The 19,080-nt window shown below is 37.6% G+C and overlaps 1 protein-coding gene across 1 annotated transcript in view; it reads left to right on the top strand.

Annotated features, from left to right (window-relative positions):
- Positions 1 to 716: 716 nt before the first annotated feature.
- Positions 717 to 19,080, top strand: part of LOC149226416 (fanconi anemia group D2 protein) — a 198,124-nt gene continuing 179,760 nt past the window's right edge. The window contains exons 1-6 of the mRNA XM_089380195.1: positions 717 to 740; positions 1,827 to 1,969; positions 2,075 to 2,172; positions 2,364 to 2,445; positions 2,598 to 2,649; positions 2,800 to 2,880. Coding sequence (XP_089236321.1) covers positions 717 to 740; positions 1,827 to 1,969; positions 2,075 to 2,172; positions 2,364 to 2,445; positions 2,598 to 2,649; positions 2,800 to 2,880 — 480 coding nt within the window. The remainder of the gene's footprint in view (positions 741 to 1,826; positions 1,970 to 2,074; positions 2,173 to 2,363; positions 2,446 to 2,597; positions 2,650 to 2,799; positions 2,881 to 19,080) is intronic.

Genomic DNA, 19,080 nt, shown 5'->3' with positions numbered 1-19,080 from the left:
GACGCAGAGCAGCAGAGGCTGCATTGTTGCTGTGGGATCGTTCATCCAGTGATTTAGCTGGAATATCTGTCTCTGACTGAGAGGTACTACTGCCGAGGGCATTCTTTGTTGGGTGAGCCATTTTTGGCACCCGGGTTGTATTCTGAAACTGCATAATAAAAAAAACCCTCTGAATCGCTGCATCGGTTTTCCCGCATTGGGTTTTTCCGGTGACATTAGTCCAAAAACAACAGTGTCACTTGTGTGCTTGTTTACTTTCAGTTGATGATTTGTATGTGTTGATACTATACTTGTATTTATTTTCAGTATTTACATGGTAAATAACTTGTTAAGTAATTGAACAAGTAGGAAGAAATAAATCAGATAGTACAGGAAGAATTTCTAACGAGTTAAACTTAAAAATTTCAACACCCTCTACAAGACATACTAGATTTTGTACAAATTGTGTAAAAGTAAATATAATATATCATTAATTCTCTTGCATATATTGTAAGTCACCCAGTTTGGGTTCTAGTTCGAGTTTGACAATGATCAGGTTCAATTTGCATTCGAAGTTTTCAGTGAATTTCTCATGAGGTTTGCTATTGGGTTCATCTTTATATATATATGAATTTTAAAATGAAATAAACGTAAAATAGTAGGAAATCAACATTGACAATCATAATAAATGTTATGATGGGCACGGAAATAACGAGGGTAGATTACGAGCTTGAGCTATGGACTTGATCAATGACCATGAGGTTCGATGAACCTCAACAAACTTTAAATTTCTCTTTTAGGTTTATTGAATTCCAACCGCAAGGTTGAAGTTTGGCAAACCTTGTCACATAATTTATATCTGCCCCAATTTATTTCCATTAATTTTAATGGTGACAACCTCAAAACATCTTTTTCTCTAAGCTAAAATAACAAAACTCCCCATTGTCTAGGGATTATTGAACTGTGCCCTTGTATTGGTCTGTAACATTAGTGTCAATCACGGCATTACCTTCATAAATTCTAGCACTCAATTGCATGCACTTAATGCTACTTTTGTATGAGAAATTGAAATTCTTCTCTTCTTTGCCTTGATATGACATTTGAGAGCGCTCACAGTTAAGGATGAAATGATCTTACAAGGTGTTTTGGAATCTTTGAATTGCTTTATTCGATTACAAGAGCTTTCTTTAAACATGTTGGATTGACTATATTTAACATTTGCATTTCTGTTACTGTTTTTAATATCCATTGTTCTTTAGATTTCATGGCAAGGGAAAGCTAAAGTTGGGAAACTATGGATGTTAAACAGACTTCAAGTTTCAACCCCTTTTTGCATATCTAGCCTCACTTTGATTTCAGTTTTGAAAATAAACTCCTACAAACTACATTGTGGCCAATGCAATATATATAAGCTTACTCTTCAAGGGCAGGCTTTCGAATTTTGCTCTGTATGTTGCCTTTGCTACTTACTGCTTTGTATTTTATGCTTGGTTATATTCTATTTTGTCTTGATATTTACGGTTCTCCAAGCTTGTTTTTTGAGTTCTTATCCTTTATTTTGTGCAATCTCCCGTGACACCTTGGACATTTTTGTATGTATGTGTACTACAATATAAATCTTCTGTATCTTCTTACTGTTTCAGTTTTTCTACTGCACTTCATGAGTCTGATGGTTGTGTTTACATAAAACATAATTATTTCTTTCAATTTTGACTAAATCTAGTAGTTTCTTTGTTTTCCTTGGGAAGTATTTTGAAAACTAGGCCTTATACTTTTGCTTGGTGTTTTGGTTAATGTTTGACTTTTGTTCTTTATTTTTACTGATAAATTTGAGTTTACCTTTGCAGAAAGCAAGTTCTGAGGAGGCATTATCATTGTTGCAAATGGTTGTGGAGTCTTGCAAGTCATTGCCACTAGCTCGTGGTTTCTTTTATGATGAATTAGCGGGACTAATAGGCTGTACAGAACTGCATCCGTCTGTTATAGAATGGTAACTTTCGTTGCTAGATGTTTAACTTTACTCCTATGAGTGTATTGTGACATATTGGACTTGAATTAAAGACTTTTACAAACATATCGTGCCTGTTTCTGGCAGGATATCCAAACACACAGGAGAGTTTGAGAGCCTTTTCCTTTTAGATCTTGAGTCTGGCCATCTTCAGGTTGATCCTGGTCCCTGTGGTGGCTTACAAGGTATGCTGGACTTTTTTGTAAGTTAACTTATAATTTGCATTAAACAGAAACAATTGCCTATAGCTTAGTTTTCTATCAAAATAAATATCATGCTAATCCAATTGTTTAATAATTTAACTCTGTTGATTGTCATGCTGCCTCTATCCCAGTTCACATAGTTTGTATTTTGATAGGCGTTTACCATTGTACAGGTGAAATATGGATGAATTTGGATGGTGAGGTGTCACCAATTTGCCTTAATATCCTGCCTCTAGTGACATCTTACCTGCAAAGGTTGCTGCTGAATAGGATATGCTGTCCAATATGTTCATTCAAGTCTCAAGACAGATTTCGATGATGCCCATGCATTCATATTGTATTTATTTTATGAATGTTTTAGCATTATGACCGACTGTGGCTGAACACTCTTGCAATGTGGGTTGTAGGTCCTCTCCGGCATTGCAGTTTCTTCCTGCTAATTTTCATCTATTAGCAGTTGTGAGTACTTGCATACCTTTTTGGTGCTTTAAAATATTGTTTGGCCTTGTTACGTGCACAAATTGTGATATTTGAATTAATGGGATTTTTTGAAGATTTGCTAAATCAGGTCATTATTTAGTTTCAAACTACATAATTTCTGTGATATAGGTGGAGCAACTAACGAACAAAGGTTCTTTGGGGAGCATTGATGCACTCCTTGGTTGTCCCTTGTATCTTCCGAAGTATCAGGTCAGCTATACAGTATTAATGTCTTCTTGTTTTGTTTAATTATTGTGTAAAATTATATTTTTACTTTTCTCTTTGTTTTATAGGAAGATTTGACCCCCTTATTTATTAGAAATTTGAAGCCTCTAGTATAATTTAATATTGTCAGTGTTGAAATTTGTTTGAAAGCTGGAATTTATGAACATGATAATTACTGGTGACTGTTATCTATGTTTCTTTTTAGTATTTACTTCATTTACTTAGGTCATCAAGCAATTATACCTTCAAAGATATAAAGAAAGTGTAGAAGAGACAAAAGATACTAGAGATTAGGCCAGAGGCCAGGGAAAAATCCACAAGGGGAAAATCCAACAATCCTTTCCTTATAGATTCTCATCAACAAGAGAGATACAAGTCAAACTAACCAGTGAACCAAGTGCCAAGTCAGCCCTCCAAACTTTTCCATGTTTTCTCTGCAAGATAGTCAACTAATCACATAAGTATATGTTGGAATTTCTAAGTCTAACTGTTAGAAACCCTTCATGTACTTTTCTGATTTATTTTTTCCTACTCGTTTTGATTAATTAAAAAGTTATTTACCATGTAAATACCGAAAATAAATACAAGTACATGCTCAACACATTATAGATCATCAACTGAAGGAAACAAAACAAGCACACAAGTGACACTGTTGTTTTTGGACCAATGTCCCCGAAAAAACCCAATGCGGGAAAACCAGTGCAACTATCTGAGGGTTTTAATTATTAAGCAGTCTAAGAATACAATCTGGGTGCCAAAACCGGCTCACCTAACGGAGAATAATCTCGGCAGTAGTACCTCTCTACTCGGAAGCAGATATTCTGGCTGAAGCCCCGGATAAACACTCCAAAAACTCCCAACTCCAATCTGCCCCACGAAAACCCCAACGTCAGCCTCTAAGGACTGCGTCAGTCCTTTCTGGCCCAGCGTTTGCCCAATGTCACCTTGGCTTGCCGTGCGTCAACCTCTCCTTGCGTCAGCCCTTAGAGCCTCTGCGTCACCCACGCTGGCTCTCTGAGGCACTGCGCAGCTCCTGGCTGCCTCTGCGTGAGCCCTGGCTGGCTTTCCTTGAACCCTTGGTTGGCTCTGCGTCCCTCTCTTGTGGCTTCTGCGTTGATCCTCCTGGTACTATCTCTGCCTCTCTGCTTCTGTATTCACTGCCCCTCAACTGCAACTCTGATCACTCTTTCGACTTCCTCAACAAACCTTGTCCCAGAAAATCGAAATCTTGATCAACTTGGTGTCTTCTCCAAGTGACTCTCAAGCTTCCTCTTATACTTTTCTCGTTGACAATTCAACGATCGAGATTAATGGTTAAGATTAACTCTGGTTTGATCCATGAATTTTGGACCCTTCTAACACAGTTTTATATTAATTCACATTAATATTTTATTTTCCCTATGTTTAGACTTAGGGACTCCATTAAAAATATTAATTATTTTAATATCTCCCAAACTGTTTAGAATCTGCCCAAACCATTTCTGGGTATTGGAGATCTCATGTGCTTTAGCCTCTCCACCAATTTTCATGGCTAGAGCACATCCGATGCTACCCCAAATGAACAGTATAGTGCCACAGTGAGCTTGGATACCACAGGAGTATGTTGCCACAAAAAGCTTACATCATGATTCATTAGGAAGGAAGTGATATAGGAAGCTCGCATCATCACAAAATGACGTGCTACACAAAGCTTGCATCATCACAGAACTAAACTTTCTTAAAAGTTCACATTTCACAGAACTACAGTGCCTCAAATAACTTGTCATTTTACATGGGTATAGTGCCTTTTTCACAGTAATATGTTGCCTCATATATCACCCTTTATCCTGCCTCTGAAATCTTGGATATATGCCTCAGGAATCTCGGATATATATGTGTCAGGAACCTTGCCCTCGTACCTCAGAAAGCTCGCTCTCATGCCTCAAAGATGCTACAAAATCTGTCCTTGATTGAGACAAATTGGCTCTATTTATAGTTGTTCATTTGTGTGAAGGGACACATCCTTTGGGTAGGCCAACTTGTCTTCTGGAGGGCCGATTTGGCAAATTGGAGAGACAAATGACACTTACAAAAGTTCAATTTTTTTTCTTTTACAAAGGTTGGCACAACGCTTTCAATTACTCAGAAAAATCATATTTATTATTATTAAAAGATAGAAGATGATTACAATTTGAGGGAGGCCCCTGACTTTATACCGCTGTGGGTGCCTCTTGGTGAATGGTCATGATCTTTGATCATGCCCTTTGCCTAATTACTACTTAACTAACTAACTTTATATAACATTGCCTTCCAGAAAATTCTTTTGTCCTCAAAGCATAGGTAACGACAGATGTTGTTGACGAAATGCTTCAGTCTCCCAAGAAGCTTCTTCTTCTAGTAAGTCCTTCCACTTGATCAAGTATTCCTTGATTACACGAGATCGAAGCTTCTTTTCTCTGGTGGATATGATACCTTCTAGTTCTAAAATGACCCTTCCTTCATCATCTAAGGATGGAAGCATTGTTTGTGCTGATTGATGGTCGCCCAGTGCCCTTTTAAGGCAGGATACATGGAAGACGTTGTGAACACGACTTTTATCCGGAAGGCTTAAACTATATGCAACTTGGCTAATCTTTTTGTTGATCTGGTATGGTCCATAGAACTTCGGTGCCAATTTATTTTTTCCTTTTTGTTTCAAGGACAACTGCTTGTATGGTTGGAGCTTGACAAATACCCATTCTCCAACTTCAAATTCTCTTTCAGTTTTGTTTCGGTCAGCTTGTTGCTTCATACGGTTTCTTGCATTATTTAAATTTTCTTTTAGGGTTTGGACGATTTTTTGGGTTTTTTCTAGTTGGCTTTTAACAACTGGTAGATTTGTCTAGACGGTAGCTAGATTCTTCCGTTTTGGAGCTCTGTGCCCATACAAAGCTTGGAATGGAGTCATTTTTTCTGAGGTATAATAAGTAGAATTATACCACCATTCAGTGAGACGCAACCACTGAGCCCACTTATTTTGTTTTTCTGTAGCGTAACAATGTAGGTAGGCTTACAAACATTTATTGACAACCTCCGTTTGTCCATCTATTTGAGGGTGGTAAGCGAAACTCATATTTAGGTAGGTTCCTATATGGTTGAACAACTCTTTCCAAAAGTTACCCTTAAATTTGGCATCTCTATCACTCACAATGAATTTCGGAAAACCGTGTAATTTATAAATATTTTTGCAGAATATCTCAGCGATTTGTTTAGCTGAGTTTAATTTCTTCATTGCAATAAAGTGAGCATATTTGGTGAGTTTGTTGACTACTACGAAAATCTTATCCTTGCCTTCAGATACAGGTAATCACTCAATAAAGTCCATTGATATTTCTTCCCATTTTTGATTCGGGATGTTTAAGGGGTGAAGTAATCCCAGTGTCATAATATTTTCACTTTTATTTCTTTGACATGTGTCACATTCCGCTACATACTTCTGAATATCGCGACTCATCCCCTTCCAAAAGAATGATTGACGTGCATTGTAGTAAGTTTTAAAGAATTCTACATGTTCGACTGACAGTGAATCACGTGACTCCTTGAGTATCTTGGATTTAAACTTGGAGTTTAAATTCAGATAGATTCTTCCTTTGTACCATAGAATGTCGTTCTTCAATTCAAATTTTGAGTTATTTGGAAGGTTATTGATTATCGCAGTTATTTATGGATCCTTAGCATACTCACTTTGAATCTCATTAAGCCATTCAGGAACAACAATCGAGACTGCAAGTAGTGCTGGTTCTTCGTCTTTCCTTGACAGGGCATCTGCTACTACATTGTCTTTTCCCCTTTTATGTAGTATCTCCATGTCAAAATCGGAAAATTTTTCGATCCATTTTTGTTGTTCTTCGGAAAGTGTTTTTTATTGAAGGAGGTGCTGGAGACAATTATGGTTTATTCGAATGGAGAACTTACTTCCCAAAAGATATTGTCTCCACTTAGCCAGTGCATGCATAATAGCGAGCATTTCCTTGTTGTATGTGGGCTTAAGACGTTCTCTTTTTTTGAGCTTCGTGCTTTCAAAAGCTATTGGATACCCTTCTTGAAGAAATTTCAACCCCCACTCCAGTTATCAATTTTCCTTATCACTCCATGCATTTAGTTTTAAATCCAACCATGATAAAAATTCTAAAATCTGGAAATGACAATATTTTTCTGAAAACACAAATTTAGAGATTTCACAACTGCTGAAATTGCAGAAATAAAACACAACAAAATTATGACAGCTACACACAAAATAACATAGTGATTTTTGGTCAATGTGACCTTGGAGAAACCCCCTACAACTCTTGGGGAAAACCAGTTTGAGAGCTCTTCTTTATTTCTGAAAATTCTTTTACAGAGAAACTAAAATACACAGTAAAGATTCCAGCGACCACAAATTACAACTTATCTTGATTTCGTGCTTGAACTCCACTTCAAAAATCGTGCCAATCAACAAATAGCAAAAACATAATTTTTTCTAGCAATAAAACAACATTAAATGCTGTACTGTCTGCCTCGAAAAATGTGCCCAAAACTTGTACAGACCGTACATATTTCAGCATTACGACTGCCTCAAAATTTGTGCCCTTGCTGTTGTCCCTCTTCTTCGATCTCTGTGCTATCCCTCTTCCTCGATATCTGTGTCTTTCTTCTGCTGTGCGTTTTGCCTTGGGATGTGTGCCAATAAACGCTGTTGCCTAGATTTGCTGAAATGTCTTCTTGCTACTCTCCTTCACTTCCTCATTGCTATGAAATTTTCTCCTTGCTCTCTCTTCTCTTTCTCTCAAATGCGCATGAAAGAAATGAATTAATCTTTTCCTCTTCTCTTCTCCTTTTATTCTCTAAATGACCTTTTAGGTTACCCTAAGATCTAATGGCTGAGATTCATTTAGATCTAGGGATGAGAATAAATGTGCATTTAATTCTCATTTTCTAATTTTTAACTCACCCACTTAAATAAAGACCCACTTAGCCTTTTATTTCCATAGTCACTTTTTCACTTTTTAATTTTTCATTGACTTTAATAAAGGCACTTTTAAATTTGAATGTAACTTTACCACTTATAAAGCCACTTTTAAATTAGAATGTAACTTTACCACCACTTTTAAATTAAATTTACTTTACCACTTGTAAAGTCACTTTAGGAGAAAAGTAAAAAATATTTTTTTACACTTTACCCTAAGCCAAAGATCAAAGCCTTAGGGAACCACTTGTCCTCTGGTACCCAAATTGTAACACTTCTTGAATTAACACTGCGCTTATACCGAATCCGGAAGCATCACACTCGATGATAAATGGTTTAGAGAAATCTGGAGTTGCCAATACCGGGGCATTGGACATAACTTCCTTCAATTCTTCAAAACACCTTCCCGCTTCCTCATTCCATTGAAATGAATTCTTCTTTAAAAGGTTTGTTAGAGGTGTAGTTATATGTGCATAGTTTTTAATAAATCTTCGGTAATATCCAGTCAATCCTAAGAACCCTCTTAGCTTGGATATATTAATTAGTTTGGTCCATTCCTTTATAGCTTTGATTTTATTAGGGTCCACTTTTACTCCTTCATGGGATATTATGTGTCTGAGATATTCTACTTCTTCCTTCCCAAAGGTGCATTTTGATTTCTTGGTGTAGAATTGATGCTTTGTCAGTAGTGTAAGAACTTTATCCAAATGTTGTAGGTGCTCCTTCCAAGTTTTACTGTAAATTAAAATATCATCAAAGAATACTAATACAAACTTCTCAAAATATGGACGAAATAACTCATTCGTTGTGGCTTGGAATGTTGCTGGTGCATTGGTTGACCCAAAGGGCATTACTTTAAATTCATAGAGACCTTCGTGTGTTCGGAATGTCGTTTTTGGTATGTCGTCCAACTTGATTCTGATTTGGTAATAGCTTGACCTTAAGTCCAATTTTGATAAGTATTTTGCGCCATGTGGTTCATCCAACATTTCGTCGATAAAGGGAATTGGGAATTTATTTTTAATCATTATTTTGTTTAATCCTCTATAATCAATGCATAGCCTGAATGATCCGTCCTTCTTCCTTACCAATACCACTGGAGCAACATACAGACTCTTACTTTTCGAGATGATCCCACATTTGAAAAGGTCTTGGATTAATCTCTCAATTTCAGTTTTTTGGTGATGTGGATATCGATACAGCGTGATGTTCACGGGGTCTGATCTTGGTTTGACTTCTATTGTATGCTTGATTTCCCTGTTAGGAGGCATTTTCATGGGCAGGTCTTGGAATACCTTTTCATGCTTCTGAATTAGCTCTTGTACTTCTGGTGACTCTTCGCTGATCATGTTTGTAGATAACATTTCTAACTAGTGACATTGTACTACATAAGTTGGTGCTCCATTCCGAATCATCTTCATCATCTGGGACGACGACACAATTTGATTCTCTGGTGCTTGGAGTCTGTATAACTTGTACCTCTGCCTTTCCGAGTTAAAGCTTATGAACTGCTCTTGATGGGTGGCAGAGTAAGTGCCTAGGGTTCGTAGCCACTGGATACTTAAGACGACATCTACTCCTCCTAATGGTATAGTGAAGAATGGGAATTCTAAATTAAAGTCTTGAATCTGTAATTTGACCTTATGACATTTCCCTACCTTTTCAATCTTCTTACCGTCAGCTACCATCACCTTCATGTTGGGTAAGGGAAATGAGAAAAGGTTGAGTCTCTTTGCCACGGTAGCATCTTAAAAATTGTGGGTTATACCGGAGTCGATGAGAACCAGTACGTTGTTCTTCTTTATTTGTCCTTTTAATTTTAAAGTCTGGGGTTGTGATATACTTGTCATAGTTGATAGTGACACTTGCGGAATACTTTCGTCATCTAATTTCGGAGGGAATTTTGGGGCATCTTCTACTCCTATGTCTGATTCATCACCGTTTGAATCATTAGTTGCTTCACAGTTATATACGTTTTTTGTTTCTTTTCCTTTAGCACACCTATGTTTAGGGTCCCACTTCTTGCCACAACGTTTGCATTTGCCTTTTTTTATCCTTTGTATTTCCACGCTAGATTTTTCGCCTTCCCGAAGATGTGGTGGAACATATCTTGTATTATCCGTATTCACAGACTGGGGCATTCTTCGTTTCAAATATACTTTTTCTAGTTTTGACCACAGAATCTGTTCAAATTTCTTTTCAACAACTTTTGCTTTTTGTCTTGCTACTGTTATTGATGTAATGTCATGAAGCTCAAGCTCTACTCGTAGATGAGTTTTAAGTCCGGAGATGTATGATTGAATTAGATGAGATTCTGATAACCTAGGTACTCGTGTTGCTAAGGTCTCCCATTCTCGAGTGTACTCATCCACATTTCCTTTTTGTCGTAATCTAATGAGTGCTGAAAATAACTCTTCTTCCTTTACACCTTGGAATCTTTTAAAGAATGCATCCTTAAATTTTCTCCAACTGATGGTGATTGTCGTCTTCTTCCACCACATATACCAATTATATTCTTCGCCTTCCATTTTCATGGAAGCATGTCTAATCTTTTCGTCATCATTGTCAATATCGTAAATCTCGAAATATTCTTCTGCTTTATTCAACAACGCAACGTTGCATTTTTTGTTACCATCGAATTTGGGTAGCTCGATTTTTTCTCTTCGTTGATAAGTCGCTAACGGTGGAGTGAAAAGAGGGTATTGATTGGTGAATGTATCCCAATGTTGCTTATTTGAAAAAGTCGCATTACTATTTCCTTGATGGTGCGTGGATGATTTTTTTGGAGACTCCACTTTTTCATGAGAATCTGCTTAATTTGTTGAATCTGATGAATTATGCTGTTGATTACCTCCATCATTTTACAGTAGTTGTTCGGGTGTAACCTTCATCCTTTCACACAAAGTGTTCAACAACGTCATTGTCTGATTATGATTTATTTCAGATTTGATATAGTTCTGCCCGAGCTGTTGTTCTATTCGACTTGTCGTATCCTGTAGCTTCTTGATATTGTCGGAATGTTCGATAACCTTACTCTCGAGATAGACTAATTTTTGGTTGAAATCATTGGAGTGGCTAGTAATCCTATTCTCCAGATCAATCAATTTTTTGCTGAAATCGGTCATTGTCATTGACGACATTAAACAGGTTTGTGGGGCTGTATATTTGTCCACCAACTTAAATTCCTTTCTTAACTTGAACTAATTTTTTATTTTATTTTTATTTTTTATATTTTTAAATTTAAATAATTTAAATTATATAACTAATTTAAGTAATTAAATTAAGTTATATATAAATTAACTAATTAAATTTTAATTATATAGTGTAATTCCGCATTGTATATCGACCTATGTAGCTGATCTGACGTGTCCCGTTGACTGGAGACACACTGTTTTGATGGTCAGAATAGCAACAAATTTTTAGCTGCTGGTTCTATCGGTGTTGGGAGGTGTTGAGATGGCAGTACTTGCTTGCGGAGATGGTGGCGGGTGGGGGTGAGAGGACAGGAGATGGCAGAGATAACAACGGGTGGTTGAGACGGTAGGATAGCGATGGCAACCGGTGCGGTCGGGTTGATGACTGGCGGAGAACAGCAGACGAAGAACAACGAACAACAGGGTGGTCGCAGGGAGGCAACGGGAGATGCAGATGGAATCTGAATGTGACAGGAGCAGCGTTGAACAGGTGCAACAATGGTACCTGATGGCCTAACAACAGCAACGTCCCGGGTGCGGAATGCTCCGATACCAGATGGCTCAACACTTTCAATTACTCAGAAAAATCATATTTATTATTATTAAAAGATAGAATATGATTACTGCCCTGGGTGCCTCTTGGTGAATGGGCATGATTTTTGATCATGCCCTTTGCCTAATAACTACTTAACTAACTAATTTTTATATAACAAGGGTCATGAAGAACATGCCCTTTTTCATTTTATTTTGACCAAAAACAAAGCATGAAGAACATGCTAGGAAATAAAATATTTTTTCTTCTTTTGTTTTTACATGAAATACATATTGATATAATTACAATGACAATTATGAAGACTGACCTTAGTTACATTTTCAATAGTCAGGTCACATTATCTCCTTTGTTGCTTCTACTGTTCTACAAATGCCACATATTCAAACTTTGTTATGGAATTTGCTGGAACTCACTGTTTGTGTGACCTCCAACAAACAGTTGCTAATCCAAGATTCATGAGATAGTTTGTAGTCAACACTCTATTTTCTTTGTCTCCATCAAACTCTCAATATGAATATCCAATCAAATTGAAGTCATCCACCTTTGAATATTCTAATCCAAATTCTTGAATTCCTTTCAAGTACTTCAAAACTCTTTTTGTGTTGATTTTTTGTAGGTCTTCTAGCTGATAATTACTTCTATTGATATTCACATTAATCATTAAGCAATTACCCCAAATATCTTCAACAATAGACAATAGGATCATAAAGAGACAACCAAACAAAAAAATTGGATATTTTAATCTCAGAAAACCCACATGGCGAAAAATCCCAACAACCTTTTCCTTAGAGAAGTTATTCAAGTCAAGAAGAGATACAATCTGATCCTTATAGTCAAAGTCATATTAACTAATAGAACAACCTGGTCAATATGCCCAGAGATAGGTTTGCCTAGAACACGACCTTCTTCCCAATAGATCTGCCCAAAAAATTCGCTTGCCTTAGATGTCATCAATCTACCTCAGAGAATTCGATCTGGCCACAAATTAGGCCTGCTTCAGATAATTTGATTTACTATCTTTCTTCTCCTTCACTTGAACATAAGATCTTATGCTTCCCCAGAAGTGATCCGAATTGGTGGTGAAGAGGAGAGACAAACTGGGTTTATACATTGGTTGGATGATCCCAAGTGGTGTGTCTTATAGGGGTAGGCCGACTTGAACTTATAGGGGGCTGACTTTACCAATGTGCTTCACAAGGTTTTTGCATAAATCTAGAAAGGATTCCAACAACAAATTCAATATTTGGTTTGGTAGTACTAACACAAAATTTCCCATATGCTATCTCTACTTGGTTGCGTCTTCAAATTCATTCGCTTCTTTTGATGTGAGCTTCGAGTTTTGTTCCATTGGAGTAGATAGAGGGTTGCTTTCAACCATGCCAAAACTGTTCAACAATTCTCCAATGTACTTCTTTTGGGAGAGGAATATGTGCTTTGGATGTTGGGTTACTTCAATGCCCAAATAGTAGTGAATGTTTCCCAAATATGTCATCTCAAAGCCCTTCTTCAACTTTTTCTTTCTGGATGCAATATAACTTTCTTTGTTCCTTGTTATTAATATATCATCTATATATATCACAAGATATACAACAAATTTGCCAACTTTCTTGACAAATAGAGTTGCATCATCCTGATTAAAGTGTTTGAAATTCAATTTTGGAAGATGGCCAGTTAACTTTACACTTTCAGTTTTTTTTTCCTTTAGAGCAAACTTCAAGTTGAGCCATAAAGACATTTTCTTTCCAGTCTCCATTCAAGATAGCAGTCTTCACATCCATTTGATGAACTCTCCATCCATTATGAGCTGCCAAGGCAAAGAGAGTCTGGATGGTGGCCCATTTCGCCGTGGAGGCAAAATTACCTTTGTAATCAACAACTTTTCCTACAAATCCTTTTTCCATGGGCCTTGCCTTATGCTTGTCAAGTGAGCTATCTGATTTGGACTTGTTCTTGTTGAAGAATGTAACTAGTGTCGGTCTTCATAATTGTATTTGTCAAAAAGAAAGAAAAATAAATTTTATTGTTGAAAGAAATTGACTTATTAAGGCATGGGTTTCATGCTTGGGTCATTGGTTAACAGGTCAAAACCTCCATTGTAGGCTTCTAGAGTTATTGCCATTATCTAGACCCTTCTTGGGTTCATTATATCAAAGAAAGAAATTTATTTCATGTATTTTAGTCATAAAAACTCCTCCACCATCAAGTCAGCCTCAGGCACTTAAAGTTGGCCTCAATTAGTTGTCTAGTCGGCCTCATGAAGGGACACGTCCACGCTGTGAAGACTACATATATAAAAGAGCATTCGACCTTGAAGAAATAACAATCAATCTATTTTGATCTGTAATTCTATTGAGGCAAGAAGTTTGTAGAGTTAATAAGGAAGAGCTACCTATGAAAAGGGATGAAGGAAGATGGAACAAAGTCTATATGCAGGAACCACTTAAATTTGGCCTCAATTAGTTGTCTAGTCGACCTCATGAAGGGACACGTCCACCTTGTGAAGACTGCATATATAAAAGAGCATTCGACCTTGAAGAAATAACAATCAATCTATTTTGATCTATAATTCTCTTGAGGCAAGAAGTTCGTAGAGGTAATAAGGAAGAGCTACCTATGAAAAGGGATGAAGGAAGATGGAACAAAGTCTATATGTAGGAACCAAAGTCTAATCTAAGTAGAGGAACTAAAGTCTAGCATGAGTACAAGAACCGAAGTCTGATCTAAGTGCAGGAACTAAATTCTAGCATGAGTACAGGAATCGAAGTATAGCATGTTTGCAGGAATTGAAGTCTAAGCATGATTGCAGGGACCGAAATTAAGTATAGTTGCAGGACTAAAATTTAGTACAAGATCGATGTTTTGATAAGGTCAAAGAAATGAACTAGAAGATGTTCTATCTCATGAAACACTGACTTGATGGATGGAGAGGGGTTTAGGTCAAGGGTCTAGGATTGTCTCAACTTGATTCTACGAAAGAAAGAGCTTGACTGGGTTCTCCCCTTCAGAGGGGTTTTAACCTGGTTGAGTGCCTACATCTGGTATCCATTTTTCATTGATGATCTTCATGTTTTTGGTCGCTGTTTGATGATAAGATAACATAATAATAACAAGGAGAAGAAAAATCTAACATAATGTCACAAGCATCTATCAAAGTTAAGAGAAATCAAATTGAATTAGTCCTAACCTAACTGCCCTAGATTTCTCAACATGGTATTAGAGCTTGGTTTGATGGCATAAGGGCTGTAAGAAGATCACATAGACTTCATAACAAAGAAGAAATACTAGATCTATAAGACTGAGCTCCTAGGAGAAAGGAGAAAAAATTTTGGGCACATTCTATTAGTCCTTGCCACAGTGACTAGGCCGCAGGCCTAAGCAAGGAAGAGCGAGGGGTTTTGAAGAGCATTAAAAACTCTACTTCAAAAATGCGAGAGGCTAAGAAAATAGTCCATTCAAGGCCGAATCTTTTGAAGGAGAAAGTGAAGTATTGTGCTTAAATGTTAAGGTCTGAAATTACATCAAAAGAATCTGAACCTTTTGTGAGATCCGAAATTTCAATGGCCTGTCCAAAAATTATGAGTAACCGAGTTATATATTTTGAAATTTGGAGATAACTTTTGAAACCCGCAAATAATTTACTTGACCCAGTAACATAGAGACATTCATAATCTCATTAGAAAACCTTACCAAATACTTCAGTCTCTATCAGGTCTACAATCATTTCTAAAAAAGACCTTCGATAATAGCTCGCTAATCCCGTAAACAAAATATCTAAGGATTGAAGAGACTTGTGTATAATATATATATACACATGGAGACCGTGACACATAAGTGGCAAAAATTTTATTAGAAAATCTCTGCTGTAAGATCAGTTTACTATAAGAGTGCATAATAAATCATTGAAGAAGGGAAGAACTCATCTCAAGGAAGGAAGCCATCTAATTGTATTACTCCAACATGTAGAAGAAGCCTTGAATATTTCATTAAAATCAGGTAAGTATTGTTATTTTGTGTTTTAGTCATCTACTAATATGTTTTCAGTCTCCAAGAAAAGCTTCAAGTCCTATGGAACACCAATCTTACAATCAAAAGAAGTCTAAGGTATGTACTATATGTTCATTGTCTAATATGAAAGTTTTATGTTCTGAGGTCTGCAAGTTTCTCTTTGAGATGAAGGTTAAATATATGTATATATATATATATAAACCCTTACCCCAATACTCTTGTTTCTAACTCGGAGTATCTAGGGTATGATAATTATTTATGAAAATAGATTTGAGTGATGTTTGGATTTCCCCTAGAGCTAGTCTGGGTTAGTACGCAAAATCCCTTGAAATTCATTCAAAGTAATGGAAACCCTAAATGGTCGTTATGCTATTATACTTGTATATTTTGGTTGTTCTTGTCAATTAATATTGCAGGAGTGGTAACTGATAAATCGAGTGGGATCCTTGGGTACAAGTTGACTCATAAGGAAATGAACCATGAAGACGCTATCATAATTTAGAGGGAGCCCTTCAATAATGAAAAACCTACAAGGTTTGTAAATGTTGAGAAATCTATAGGGCAATGATTAGAGTGATTTCTCTTTCTTTTATAACTTCTTTTATAATTTCTTGGGGCAATTTTGAGGAGTGAAAAAGTAATCTTTTCCCCATTGGGAAAATCATCAACCGAAAAATATCCTTCTAACAAATTTAGGCATTTATCTATGGCATCCACATCTATCTGGCTTTCAAATATGGGGATGTCAAAGTTGACTTGTACCTTAAAGGGAGTGGCGCCTCGAGAGTGGCTGCTTGGATGAAGATGCATCTCCCGTGCCACTCCCTCCAGAGTGGCTGTTGGATGAAGATGCATCTCCCGTGGGTAGTCGCCGAAGGATCTGGGCAAAGTTGTCCATTGTCGTGTTCCTCTGTCGCTCGAGGGCTTCTCCAAGCAATATTTTGCAAATATCTCATGCTCCCTCTTCTTTCTTTTTTTTTTGCCATGGGAGGCCCTCGAGGTTTGCGAGGTTGGTCTTGTAAAGGTTCAATCAGTTCGAGCCCTAACTCCTTATACCTTGACCTTGTCGGGGACATGCAAAGAAAAACAAAGAAAGAGCACACTGCTCTGATACCATTGATTCATATTTATATAGGAACACAACAAAATACAGATATAACAATACACACAGAGATGCAACAAAAATAAAACTTCATTTCATTAATATCAAAGAACTCAAATATACTTACATACAGAATGGAAATAAACTAGCTCGGGCAATGGTAGCTTATCTTTGAGAAGAGATGTGGCGGCTACATGCCCTCTGAACTGTGTTACAGTTATGCTCAAAGGCCTATTTATTATTGAGAAACAATGGAAAACTCTAAACATCCAAAAACCTAACCCTAAGAGATGAAGGGCCAAAACTGTGGGCCTCGTTGGTGTAAATTGATACATCAACTTCCTGGGTCGTAACCTTGGCATACGATCTCCGTTTAACGCACACAATACCTCGTGAAAAATATCTATCCGAGGACTACAACTTTCGACAACAAACGTCAGTCAAACACTTCTTTTTGCATGTTTTCCAAAAAAATGTCGTTTAGGGGCTCAAAACGGTTCCGGAAGTTTAGGACCCAAAAAACTGCCAAAAATAGTAAAACTGTGCTACAATTAAGGAAACTGAAAAAATGAAATAAACAATGGTGGGGGTCTAGGTGGAATAGGTAGGTGGCCATCAATATCCACCTGGATCAACACCTTAGTTCATATGGGCCCTAGATGAGCCTCCTCCATCATTAAGGAACCCATGATATTCCCAACCCCTGGTGGGCAACGAACGACCCCACCTCAAGGGGGTATCCATTGCTACATATTACACATCATGCTCTCTATCCCCTCGAGCCCCGAGCAATTATGAAGAAGAAAAATCAATCAAAGGCAAAAGGCATGTGAAGAAGGGTGGAAAAACAAAGGTTGGGGTTACTCATGTACCATGATTTGCTCCCTCCTACACTCATATAACTAGGTGTGGGCTTCCCTTGTTAGAGCTATCCAATGTACCTTGACATGTGGTCTGGATGATTCCCATGATCCCCCACTCCATTCCATCATTATATCATTTGCACCTACCTCTTAAAGGATGTACTATGGACATGTCACCCCCTTTAGAGGTTGAAACCATCTAATAGGGTCTTTGGTTAACTCCCTTTTGAGCTTGGAGACACTTGTACTTGCCAAAGCCCACTATGGAAGGGTATGTCACCATGAAGTGCCCCATTGATCCCATGAATTGTAAGCATTATTACTTGATTATTCTAATGATTTGTTGTATTGGACGACAAGGGGACGCATTGGATATTATGCAGGATTGCAGGTGGATCTTCATTTAGGGCTTAGTCTCCCTATATGGGGTCCTAGCCCTCCAGAGGGCCACATTGGAACTTGTAGGGTGAGCGTTGAGAGCCATGGGCCTCCACCATAGTAGATATCACATCATGGATCCCCAACAGTGTTCATTGATGGCTTGTTTTCCACCTTTTGGATGAGGGTGATGCGCCTGGTCCACCATGCCCAGTTGACTCCAAAGCTGCAACACACACTTGGCAGATGTTCCAGGATGCCTCCCACTGCAGATGGATGGTTTATGTCATCACTCCAGCCCTTACAAATGGTGTACAGGTAGATTTTATCCATTTGGAGACCCATGAGGATGTCCTTGTGCCCCCACACCCAATTGGGAGCACAACATGTTCTTGATTTGATTACAAGGGGTCAACCCCTTTTCCACTATGTTTGGAGTCATTTTCTTCATTATGGCATCCCTTAGACTCCATCAGGCCTCCTCAAAGGCCTAATCACTCACTTTGATGATCATTCGACCCTCTTGATGTGAAAATTTGGAAGCACAAATTTCTACTGCAACAAATGATTAAGTTCCTTCTATTTGTTAATTACTGAACAAATTATTTACTGCTTCCTACAAAAAATACCGAAACTAATACACTGCAGCCTCCACCAATTAAATTATATGGAAACAAGTAACTGAGCAAGAAAGAAATACACAACACATTACACAATTATTTTTCGACAAATGTCCCCGACAAAACCAAATGTAGGAAAACCGGTGCATCAACTGAGGGTTTGTATTATTAAGCAGTATTTTTCTGAATACAATCTCTGGATGCCTTGCTGGCTATCCAGGACAGAGAATATGTATGATAGAAGCTTAGTGAGAAATACCTCACAATATCACTCGCAATCCCGATTGATCTAGCCACATAATGGCTTGTCCCTTACTACCTCTGTGCAGTCACTGCGTAGGCCCAACGTCACAACTTCTAGGGACAATGTCACCCCTCCTGCTGATTGATTTGCCTCTGAGACTTTGATTTTGTCCTTCTAGTCTCTCACCACGGCTTCCAACTTCAGAATTGACCTCTCCAGCAAAAATACAAATCTCCTCAAGGCTCTGCGCTGCCTCTGTG

Source organism: Pinus tabuliformis, chromosome J (assembly GCF_031772625.1).
Source record: "Pinus tabuliformis cultivar Carrire ecotype Pingquan chromosome J, CPIR1, whole genome shotgun sequence".
NCBI lineage: Eukaryota > Viridiplantae > Streptophyta > Pinopsida > Pinales > Pinaceae > Pinus > Pinus tabuliformis.
The sequence above is the reverse complement of the archived record's forward strand: the minus strand, read 5'-3'. Positions and strand labels throughout refer to the sequence as shown.